Source organism: Balearica regulorum, chromosome 8 (genome assembly GCF_011004875.1).
Source record: "Balearica regulorum gibbericeps isolate bBalReg1 chromosome 8, bBalReg1.pri, whole genome shotgun sequence".
In the NCBI taxonomy this organism is placed as follows: Eukaryota; Metazoa; Chordata; class Aves; order Gruiformes; family Gruidae; genus Balearica; species Balearica regulorum.
The window spans coordinates 27,540,169-27,552,425 of NC_046191.1; the positions used below are offsets into that span (position 1 = coordinate 27,540,169).

General features: G+C 42.0%; 1 protein-coding gene across 2 annotated transcripts in view; it reads right to left on the reverse strand.

Annotated features, from left to right (window-relative positions):
- The window catches only part of MTA1 (metastasis associated 1), an 87,116-nt gene that overhangs the window by 66,783 nt on the left and 8,076 nt on the right, over positions 1 to 12,257 (reverse strand). For both annotated transcript variants that reach the window (XM_075760227.1, XM_075760225.1), the window contains exon 2: positions 825 to 892. In XM_075760227.1, the coding sequence (XP_075616342.1) occupies positions 825 to 892 (68 nt within the window). The remainder of the gene's footprint in view (positions 1 to 824; positions 893 to 12,257) is intronic.

Genomic DNA, 12,257 nt, shown 5'->3' on the forward strand with positions numbered 1-12,257 from the left:
ATGGAAGAGAGACAAAGTATTCCTGCAAAAGATCTCCACTAAATAGAAGGGGTTACAAGGATATCCTAGCCTTCAGATTATTTGTCATTATGTTGATAAATTTTCTCTTGCAAGTAACTGTTTTAGAAAGACATCACTTAAGAAAAAACCTAATTTTAGTCAGTTAATTTAAATTAAAATCCCAAACAGTGATGTTGCATTCCTTCTGTATGGCTCGCAATGGACACGCGGGTATTAAACTTGAGAAAGTGACATGTTTAGAACACAGATAACTGCTTCAGAACAGTCTTTCCTCCTTAACTAGGTAAAATCGAGGACTTCAGCTGGCTTCCCACATACAAGCTATCATGCTTCCCCTCTTAGACCCAATGAAAGGGAAATTCGGCAGATGAAGTAACACACTGGCCCAAAGGACAACACGCAAAGACAAAGTCTGGGGAAGTACATAATAGCTCCCAACCTTCCTGTTGACCAAGAGTCTCCCCCAACAAAGATCAAATCACAAAGCTCTCCATTCTCAGGCAAACTGTTGTATTACCTTCATATGGCAGGATCCTGGCAGGGAACTGAAGAAGTGCAAACATCTCCTCCCCTACAAGTGGGCACAATCAGCTCGAGATTGACCTACCCTTGAGGCTCAGTCCTTTCATACCAGAGGAGAACAATCTAACTGGTCTCAAAGCATTTCAGATAAATATCAGAACAAAAGTATTTTTAAGCTTCTAATTACCAGAGAACTGCTAAAGAATTGGTTTGATTTTAATCAAATCAAACAGATCATAAATTCGATTAACTTCCAAGACTTGACGTAAAATTTTGGTTACCTTGTTGAGCTCTTCTATTCTTCGTATCAAATACGGGTTACTTGAAGAATTTTCGAAGTAGACGTAATCTGACAAAAGAAAATAAGACTCTTTAAAATATGAACTGCTAAAAATGGAATCAAACCCTCAATGTATACCTGTTAGGGACATCATACCAAATTCATTTCTTGTACAAGCTGTATTTCAAGTGTTCCTACTAAATCCAGGATTTTAAGTGAAGAAATAAAAAATCCATGCCAGTATAAGGAACAGTAATATTAGTGCAATCTGAAGGCAATAAACTCACTTTTGGAAAAAAAATTAAAATGGAGCTCTACTGTCAGCCTGGAAAGCAAAGCATAGGATCTTCATTCTCTCTCTGATCAGATTATTTCCACTTTGATCACACTGTTGTCTTCACTTGCTTCCTCTTCTTACCAAAATCCAGCCACTTCTCACTGGCAATATGTAATATTTCCTCTTCCCCTCCAGCTCAGCTTACATGTACTGCCTACTTATTTAGAATACAAATAATTCCAGTCTTTCTTTCTCTCATCTTATTCTCTACTCCCTGGTCTTTTACGCCTATATTATCCTAGAATACCCTCAACAAAACTTCATACGGTAAACCAAACAGGTCAGTAATGCTCATATTTTCAAACATGATAAACATCTTAAGTTATAGGAAGAAAATGAGTTCTTTACCCAAGGTAGTGCCTTCAAAAAAATAATCAGAGAAGCATCAAGGAGCGCCATATAAATATTTTTGGTATTGATGAGCTCCAAGTTTAAACACTCCTTTTTACAGGTAAGGAAACAGAAGCTCAAGAGCCCTGAACAGACTCGATTTTTATCTCCCAATACCCCAGAAGCCAAACCCTAAGCCTTAAGGGAGGCAAAAAGAGGGCTCGGAGTGCTGACCTTGCAAGCAGACCTAACAAGGATTGCTTCCAAGACTATCTACTGAATTTAAGACTATTTCCCCCTCCAGATTTCCCAGCTCCATTTCCATTTGTGTTTGGAGCAAAACACCCATAGCCCCTGGGCACCACTCGGTGATCTTCTGCAATGAAGACATTAGCATAACGCTCCAGTGATGAATGGGTGTTTAGCGGTGCTAGCCTTTTGTAAATAGGGACAAGTACTGAAGCTATTAGCCTCCATCTCCCCAAAATGCTTGCTAAAGGGGCAGCCAGTACTGTTACCTCCTCCCCAGCCCAGAGGAAGGAAGACGCTCCCAAGGGTCTCTGCTCCTGAAAAGCTGTACCATGAGAGTCAATGATTCCCTTCTCATCTCCAGGGTGGCCAGGGAGACACCAGAGCAATCACCCATCTCATCCTACAGCAGACCTCGCAATTCCCCCGGTAGCACTACTCAAGCTCCAGACGCTGATTTTTTTTTTTTCAGACTACTGCTTACAGCTCAGTTATCCATAGGTGTCCCTGGAGCGAACGGACCAAGCTACTTGCCACAGGAGACAGGAGCACAGCAGCTGGGCAAACGAGCCAGCAAGAACCACAGCCTGAGCTGGCTGCAAACTCAAGTGCCCCCATGTCCCTTCAACAGGGCCAGGCTGCCTTAGGAGAGTGGTCACAAGTCAAGAACCCAGGGGTTACAATCCCAAGAGTGCCAATTTTAAAAACAATTGTTTCCAAGCTCTTGTCTTTCCAAAAAAACGTGCCATATGCCATGACTTGCAAAGACACCTTGACAATGAAGTCAACGCTGTCTTGGCTGAACTGATGAGTGACAAGGTTGCAATGCCAGTACTCAAACAGCGAACATCTTGGGTTACCTAACCACATATAGTGTAACCAGGGCTAATGAAGCATAGAAATACTATACAATTTTGTGCATGCGGTGCTCCAGACCTCTCAGACTGACCATCAGTTATCTTCACACACACTAACATGCATCTGAGCAACTCCAAAACTTTGTTCCTGACTGCAAGAGTCAGTTCCTCTTAAACGTCTCTTCCCTGTAGGCTGAAGAATGAGCTTGTCTAAGGAATTCAGACTGGACATATGGTTTGTAGAAAAACAAAGTTCCCAGAAACGGTTAAAACACCCAAGTAACCAGATCCTAAATTTCCACTCCCAAGCACCCGCTCTGTGCGGCACAACAAACAGGAAACAACAGGCTCAACATTACTATGACCAACTCTACCAGAAGTCACAAAGCCAAACAGATATTTGGCAGCTTCAGCAATAACAACTGCTGACTGAACTAACAATGACAGGCATTAAGCAACTTACAGATCAGCAGAGTAAAGAGAAACCTTTTCAGAACCCCCCATGCCCTACAAGGGCGCTGCAGTGGACGACATGGAAGCTTCAAGGTATCTCCAAGCTCACTGGCCACCTCTCACCTCAAGGCTCCACCACCTGAAGAAAGGACAAATGCTTTCCCTCCAACCCTCTTCATTATCCCCAAGACAGCTGCCCCTCACTTCTGGTACTTCAGCTGAGACCGATGCAAAAAATCTTACATTTCTGAACACTCTGACCGAAAATTAAAAATGAAAACTGAAAGAAATGTTAAGCTCTGTCTTGAAAATATAACCTTGTTTTTAATTGCACTGGTTTCAGATGACCATTGCAAATCTTCATACATCACATCATTTTTCTAACAGCTTTTCTGTGTGTACATATTCTCACAGACAAGTGAACATTAACTCAATTTTTCATGCAACTACAGTTTATTGATTGTAAAATCTGGCATGGATTTAAAGAAAGTTTGTCACAGATGAATGGTTTACCAAAGAGCAGCTCACAATGGCATCCAACAGTTTTGAATAATAAAATCCCCAAAACCTTGTTTTATTCAGCAGTAGGAACATCCTCAAACCCACACTCTGTGATCAGTAACTGCAAACGAAGCTCACACGAAGCAGCCAACTGCACACCGCTGGCAGAAGGCGGAACCGAAGCTGTCCCACAGGATGCTTCAAGAGCTGACACATGACACAGTGTAGAGGTGCGTACTTAGACTAGCGCTTGATGACTTCATCATGCCACAAATGCACAGCTCAGTACATCTCACCCATGTTTTAGACTAATCCCACAACTATGTTAAGCATTTCAGCAGTAGCTACACAACTAATGAAGACCTATTTCCCATTACTCAAATTACCTGGAAAAGGGTTTCTTCCTCTCTGCAAGTAATGCAGAGTGCACTGAAAAAATCACATAAAACAGAATGTGAGCAGATCAGCGGGGAGTGATTTGCATTTTTCAGAGATTTTCAATACTTTAACTAAAATTAAAATGCTATCCTGCACAGAGAAATGCTCGTTACTGTTCCACCTGTACAGCAGAAATTTTAAGTTCAACAAACTACTCTCCAAACTGATGGAGGTGAGAGCACTCCTTTAAACTGTTTCATAAGCAACAAAGCCAGTGAATGCTGGTTTAAGGGAGGTACAGCACCATGCACCATTGACCCCTACATTCCAAAACACCTCCTTGCCCCTTTGAGCAGCACCTCCCCTTCCTCTCCAGCTTCCCCCCATGCCTCCCATGGAAGTGCAACCTTCTCATACTGCCTACCCAACTAATACTATTCCCAGTTTGCTTTCAGGACAGTAGATACAACTGCAAATGCAGACATGCAGACACACACACGGATAATAGAAACACTCCACAGGCTCCCAACAATCCAGTTGTCAATGGGAGACATCCTGTATGTGCACAACTGCCAGAGGCTCTGTGCCCTGGGCTGAAAGAGAGGATGGGGAAAGAGACAAAATTAACAAACTCTAAACAGGAAGATAGGCATCTCAGCTTCTACCACAGAACAGGAAGAGCACACTAAACCAAAAAATAAAGTCTAGGGACAAAAAAGTAGAGCCTGATAGCAAGCAAAACAAGTCAGACTCTTCAAACACAACAGACTGTCTAGCCTTGCTAATTTATTGGCTTTCTTACTTACACAACTGAAGAAAAGGACTAGCCTATCCACTCTGCACCCTGCAAGCGCCACATGTCTCCTTACAAACAGCAACTGCCAGAAACACATGAAGCTCACCCCTTACCACCCAAAGGCCTGAACAAAGGTTGGACACTCAATCCCTCACCTTCACAACAGCCTGCAGCTTAAACTCACAATCCTTGAATTAATCAGCCATGCATCCACATCACGATCGTAATTAACAGCATCACTCGTGCACTTTACGGAATTCCCTATCATCAGGCTAAAGCAATGACTGAGGAGTGTGCCAATAGCACCAGACAATAAGGACCATCATGCATATCACCACCTTCTGACACAAACTCAAGATCTATTTCTTCCTCTTGCCTGTACTGTTACAGAAGTACCCACACGTCAATCTACCCAAACCCCTTCTATCCTATAACATTTTTTTCTGAAGCTGAGAATCTACACAACTTGCTAGAAAGCAATGCTATATACACAAGGTACTGAACTGCTAAAACATAGAGACACAAGCATACTTGCAACAGCACAGCAGCTAAAACTAGAATGACAGCCTAGACCACAGAAGATGGAAATTTTCCACAAAGGGAGTAAAAGAATTGTTTTTAATTAGCAATAAACATAACAGACTTTCATTTTGCTCTCATATACTTTGAATACATTATTGCAAAATAGCTTCCCTCCTCTGCCATCTTCATGTCAGCTGTTGATTAACTCTACATTGGTCCAAAAAAGAAAACCAGGAGGGGGTACCACAAAAGAAAGAACACACGTTGTCTAGAGGTCATAAATTTATAAGATTAGACATGTCTGAGCTACCTAATAACCTTATGGGCTTTTAGGTGATCAAATTGCAAAAATGCCCCAAAGTATTTTTATCCTTCCCAACTTACATTTGCCTTTCAAGCTAGAAGTGCTTTCTGGGGACTGACCCGGCTGAATGCTCCCTACCTTACCTCCAGAAAGGCCTACACACTGTGTACTGCATTAGCCTACAGACGCACACAGCGCACGAGGGAGGCTGAAGCCTTCATCTTCCCACTGTTGGGTACAACGTGCATTTCCAGACATGTAATAAAGAAGTAACTTCACAGTTGCAAATATTTCCCCTGCCCAATCCACAAAGCTGCTGCCCTGAATTAAAGACGAGCGTCAAGAGAATGCATAAACTTGTGATGACCTGCTTACTTTATGACTTATCTTACAGGAAATATGCGCCTTACACTCTGGATTTCCATTTCAATTTTCGGCCAGTTTATTTGGTAAGCTCCAGTTTTCAAATTATTCAGCAGCTTGGTACTGAAACTGTCAATCACTTTACGTTTTGGATAATACAATCCCTCCTGACCTATGTTCTCATGAAAGAGGAGGCTGGAGAGGCTGACATTGCTTTCAGCCTACAAGTCAAGCAAGCTCACCCTGGCAGAGCCCAGGTCCCATTGCCTTCTGGCTGTTCAAAAAACAGCATCACTCAGAGCAGCTGTCACCTGATGAAATGTTTAGTTACAGAACAGAGAGAGTATCAACAGAGAAAGCCTTACCAGCACAGTATTTTCATTACCGCAAAAGCAAAACTGAAACACAGTTGTTTCAGTTGCTAGAAGATTTATGAGGTCCTATACACCCCGCAGTATACATGAACCAGGTATTTACAATTAACGTCTTTTACTGATCGACAATGGTATTAAAGATATACTGGCAGCACAAGTACAATTCATATTTACTGCACAGCAGTATTTGCAGCTACTGCATGCAAAGGATATGTGCCACTTCGTCCTCAGCTTGCTGTGCTACGGCCAACACCACTACTACTGCTCAACTCTTATAAAAGGAGTGGAAATGGAGCAAAAATCCAAGCACACAAGCCTCTGACCACACTTATAGTCGTTCAGTGAGGGACATGGCAAAAGCAAGCACCACCTCCTGCAGAAATTGCCACTCCGTACAGTTATGAGCAAACCATCGCTAAATTCAGTAAGGATAGGTTGAAGTACCCTAGTTAAATGAAGCTAACTTTGCTCTTCTGAGCAAAGTGATCAAGTCAAAAGGCTTATGAGGATAGAGATCAAAACAAAATAACCCTTGACTGAAATCTTTAACCAAGATACACATCTCAAAAGGGACCATGCTTGTGAGAAGAATCCGTTGCTCACACAACACGGTCTCAGGATTAGCTGCCCGGTCTCAATAAAAAGGCTTAGCCACAACAAAACAGGGAAAAATTACCTAAGCAACGAGTTCTCACTGCTGAGGCAGAAAGCCTGGTTTTCACCAACAGATCAAGATTAACACACCACTGCACCACTTCCTTAAGCCCAAAGCCTGCAGTAAACTTCCTAGATATAAATTAGCAATGACAGCTTAACTCAGTGTGTGCACATCCATCCAGAACAGTGACTACCCTATCTCTAAACACACAGTGAAAACAGTCCCAAGTCAGGTAAAAAACAGACGAGGCTTCCTTCAGCCAGGAAGGCTGCCATCCTCAAGAGCTACTGGTCGCAGGACCCAGCAGGCTCTGGCAGTCGGTCAGGTGTTTTAGGTCACCATCAGGTCTACAGACATCGCAAACTCCGTTCAAGGAGGGTGGGATAGCTCCACACAGAAGCGAAGCGATCCACAGCCAAATTCTCCTGATGTACTTGCGCTTCCCAGACTGGAGCCAGAAAACACTCTTAAAGGAACTGTTGCAGCCCTACCCTTCCCTTTACGATTTCCTACTTCAGCCTGGCAGTTAATAGTCTTCACTTGCGAGTTTCTACAGCATGACTCCTCTGCTAGCTCCCATAGCTTCACAGGTTCAGTAGATGTTGAAGAGTTGGCCTACGCAGGGAGTTATGAGCATACTCCCTCCAAAATAGCAGTTATGTCTAGTTAATTACACACTGAAATTACATGTACAGAAAATCTTAATTTACAATGCTGTTTTGTAATTACGTAAAGTGTTTCTTTTTCCTATGAGACCAGCCCTTACAATGGAAAGTTGCTTTTACCCTCCTGGAGGGTGCGAAGACAGCGTAAAAAGGGTGCCTGTACAATCCTGAGCCTATAGGGATGTACTGGGAAGACAACATAATACATATTAAAAACGAAATAAATCATCGTAACGCCCATGTGCCAAGCACTTTAGCGGTGAGCAAGCATACAGCCTCTCCAGATTCTATCAGCTCATGTGACAAACTGTAAAACCTCTAAAATAAATTAATTTATAGATGTACCTATACAAGGATATGCAGTACATTCAGTTCAACGTCCCCTTTCCACCCCCTTCTCCAAAATAAAACATGACTTGAAAGAATCCTGGAACTATAAAGAGTCCGGATATGTGCAAGGAAAGGACAACTCCGTTTCATTTAATAATCAAAAGCCTCCATAAAGACAATCAAATTCCAGGCACGCATCTACACAGACACACACATGCAGAAGTGCCGCTCAAGATTGCTTTGTACTAAAGGAAGTTCAGCCCCACGTATTCAAAATGCATGGCAGAAGTCCACGTTCTCGGTTTCATACCAGCTTCTACTCTTATTTTCCATTATAAAGCATAAAACAAGATGCCATTCTGGCCCCCAGCAGTGAGAAAGAAAAAAAAAGTGGCAAATTCATAAATACACAAGTGAGAAACCCATGTACTTTTTGCCAAGTCCCCATGAAACACGCACCTGTACGAAAAGGGTAGAAGCTGATAATCAGTGCAAATACTAATACCTTATTTTATCATACTTTAATATCCTACTTTAAGTCAGTCAGCATGCTTGTAAGAAAGAGGTAGTTGGTTTTCTTGAGTTTGTTAATTCCTCTCTTCTTCTAATGGCTAAACTCATTTCTAAAGGTGTGTTGCCCTGGATAATGTGATCAAAGTCATGAACATAAAGAAGCAGGAACAAGTTTTTATCTCCTCACCTTAAAAATTCCCAAACAGTAAAACACTCCAGAAACAAGGATTATCTACACATTCACATGGTAAACAAAACATTCACATTACATTTTCTTCCAAATGTGCAGAACTTGTTTCTAGAAAGGGACAGCCAAAATAACTTGGCTGTTTTGAGATGAAACCTACATATCAGTTTTCTGACTTGCCTCCAAAATTCCAGGTTCAATATTCCCCAAACCATAACCCTAAATTAGAAGCAATTTATGGCAAGGTCCATGTAAGGACTACGGATTATGCACAGACCTATTAAAAAAGCTGATAAAAACTTGTATCAGTGCAAGCTCTTCTCACGTAGTAAGAGATACTACAAAAAAACAAACAAAAAAAACCCCAACCAAAACAAAAAAAAACCCAAATAAACCCAAAACCAAAGCTCTGAAGGACCTGTAATGGTTACAAACGAAAACTCAAATATCTACCACACAGAACTCTACTCAAGCTAAGAAATATTATCTACCTTTTTGGAGAAAAAATCCCCAACATCTAAGTTAATGACATGAAACTTCCTTGGACAGACTGACAGTTGCTTGATCCAGTTTAAACTCTGAAACATTAAGGGATTTGGAACTTCCCAAATGTCTTGTTTTCTATCATGTCAAAGATGGGAAGAAAAATTCTTCTCCAGCTCCCTCATACCATATTTTTGCCCAATTCTTAGTGAAACAAGGTTTATGCAACTCCATTATCCATGCATTAATTCTTCCCTATTAACTCCTGAATTCTTTGTTTGATTTAAAACATTTCACAGAGGGACAGAAGTCTCAAAGATAATTATGTTCTGATCACTGTTCCCCATCTTTAAAACATGGATACTAAAACTAGAAGAGAAAGTGAGAAAAGACAGACAATTAGAGATATGAAATGGTTCCCATTTCAGAAACAATTAATAGACTAGGTTTTAAAGCAAATCGCCAGAGATTCTGCAGTGTTTGGGGGAATTATCAAAAGTGCTTGCTTTCTTACACACCTCCCAACACTCCTATTGTCAGTGCTGCTCGAGGCAGGTCCTGGGCTCAATTAACTTCTGATCTGATTCACTATGACCAAGCGTGTTCCCAAACGTTTACCCTCTCTGCCGGGGAAGAAAGCAGGTATTCTGCCTAGCAGCAACAATTTAGAAACTCAAGATATCAGCTCTGGACAAGGCACAGAGTTCATACGTATGGCACCTTTCCCAGTGAAAGTGCAGAATTACAAAGGAGTAGGAGCAGAAGAAGGGGAAGAACCACCAAATGGAAGTAAGAACATGAATTTTAAAGTCAACATCCTTATTTCTGTTCCTCACAGCACTGTCGGCTGTTTTCAGTTGAAGATCATCTGTGGGGAAAAAACCCAAAGGACAGCAATCTGCTGGTACCTGTGAAAAAGAGGTTATGGGTGTCAGATTCACTCTCAATATCCCAGCTATAACTGAGGCACATTTGCATGTGGCACTGACCCTTTAGATTCACTAAGTCAAATCCCTCCAGCTTCCTGCAGGACAAATACATGCTAAATATTCCTGGAGAACCACTTTTTTATTCTCTGTTTTACATGAGAGATCTAAGCATGATTCGAAGTCCTCTGGACACAAAGTCTGTTCTTTATTACCTCTTCTGCCACTTCAGCTCCCAAGGATGTAGCTACACAAAGATTTTCTGCAGTAGCAAAGTTGTGAGCCTACGTAATTTCAGCTGCGCCAGTACAAGTCTTTGTGGGGCAACACCACAAACCAGCTCATGGAAATAGTCCAGGCTTAAAAAAAAGAAAAAAACCTTTCCCCAAAGATGGGTTGTAAGGGAAGATCAGGATGGTCTAATTTACAGACTAGTCAGAGAAACACTTGAGCAGATGGAGAAACCAGTAAGAAGAGAACAACTTAAATCATGGAGGAGTATTTGGAGGGAGGGGGAGCATGGAAGAGAGGAGTATCCTCAAACTGCACCCTAACAATCTTCTCTAGCAGCCAACAGAACAGCCTGTTCCATTGCAATTATCATTGCTAAGGACAGATAAGAAAAACATTATATTCCAAAAGATATTTAGACAGAACAGATGATGACAAGAAATCAGCTTCATGTTCCCTGCAAATATCTCAAGAGTTGCAAAACAAGAACCTCTGAAGTACTCGGACACCAAGTTTGGTATCACCCTCAAGAAACAAAACAACAACAAAAATTTGTGGGCTTTTGTTTGGGTTCGTTTGTTTAAGAGCAATGTTGGACTTCAGTTAGTCAATTAACTGCTTAGGCCATGGTATGACAGTATATTAAGTCCAGAAGTAAGGGTTTCAGTGCCAGATCAAAAACATCATGGCTTCACAATGTAAAACACGGATGAAGAATAAACTCCTGCCATAGTTTTGCAGCTGTTTCTTCAGGCAAGAGTGCCAATGAAGCTGATTCATCCCCCGCCTCTCATACCACCCCCTCAAGTTGTGACAGCTTCTCCTTGGATGGGAGGAGGCAGGCACGCACGTGGTAAACCCAATTAGGAACTCACTGGGGTCAAAAAAGTGTCTCCCAACCAAAGTGTCTCCAAACCAATTCCCTGACCTGCTTCGCTGCACAGACACACTGAGCTGTGTAAGCCCAGCTAAGGAAGCAACGTGAGGACAGTAACGAGTATCTGCGAGCACGCGCTGCTTAAATCGACACCACTACCAAAAGAAACATCCACAGAAACTGTCTCACTTGGCTGGTTCAAATTTGCTCAGATGTTGACAACTTAACTCTGTAAGGACAAGCTGTGTGTTAAATCAGGAATCACCTGCTCACACGACACTAACTTTATGCTTGGTCAAGTACCGTCCGTCTTCCTACATCTTGCATAAAAGCATAAAGTCCCTGAATTAACCAGAGCACATCACGTGCACTTCAACAGAAACTTTACCATGGGCCACATCTGACACAGCTCAGATTGGTGATCTAGCAATGCACAGAATCAGAGCTGTGAAATTCCAGGCGCCACTAAGACTAAACAGCTTGCGAGTAGCACATGTGTAAAAGACTGGAGAAGCCTAAATTTTTTCTTTCACTTGCAAACTCACTTTAAAGCTGCCAACTAACCTCTTCACTTTACTTCATTGATCAATGTCAAATAAAAATTATCCCAGGAACACTCCTCCTTCCTAAAGAGGATCCAGCCAAAGAGCTGGAAAAGGAGAGCATGTGCATGGCTCCTTCAGGACTGGGCTACACAGCCTGAAAGCTTCACTGGTACTTCACAGGTCCTTCCCCTGAAAGCAATTCATCTGCCTCCTCACTTACTTCAGCAAGCAGAAACTAAGGTTTAGTTAAGAGTGACATACCAAAACCAAACAGATGTTTAATTCTGCATGAGACCATGAAGAAAACCTCATTCTTCAAGACTTAACCCTTCCCTTATGGCTTAAGGGGACAACTAATTGAGGAAATCTTCATGTTTCTCACAAGACAGACTACTCACACAATGGAGATGTATGTAAAGGACAAGTCCTCGCTCCCACTGGCACTAAACTGATCACCCAAGATACAGATCAGGAGCTTTGCTTGAAGGGACTCCTGTTCGGTCAGACCTAGGTCTCATCCAACCATCAGAGCTTCTAAGTAAACGCAAACATTTT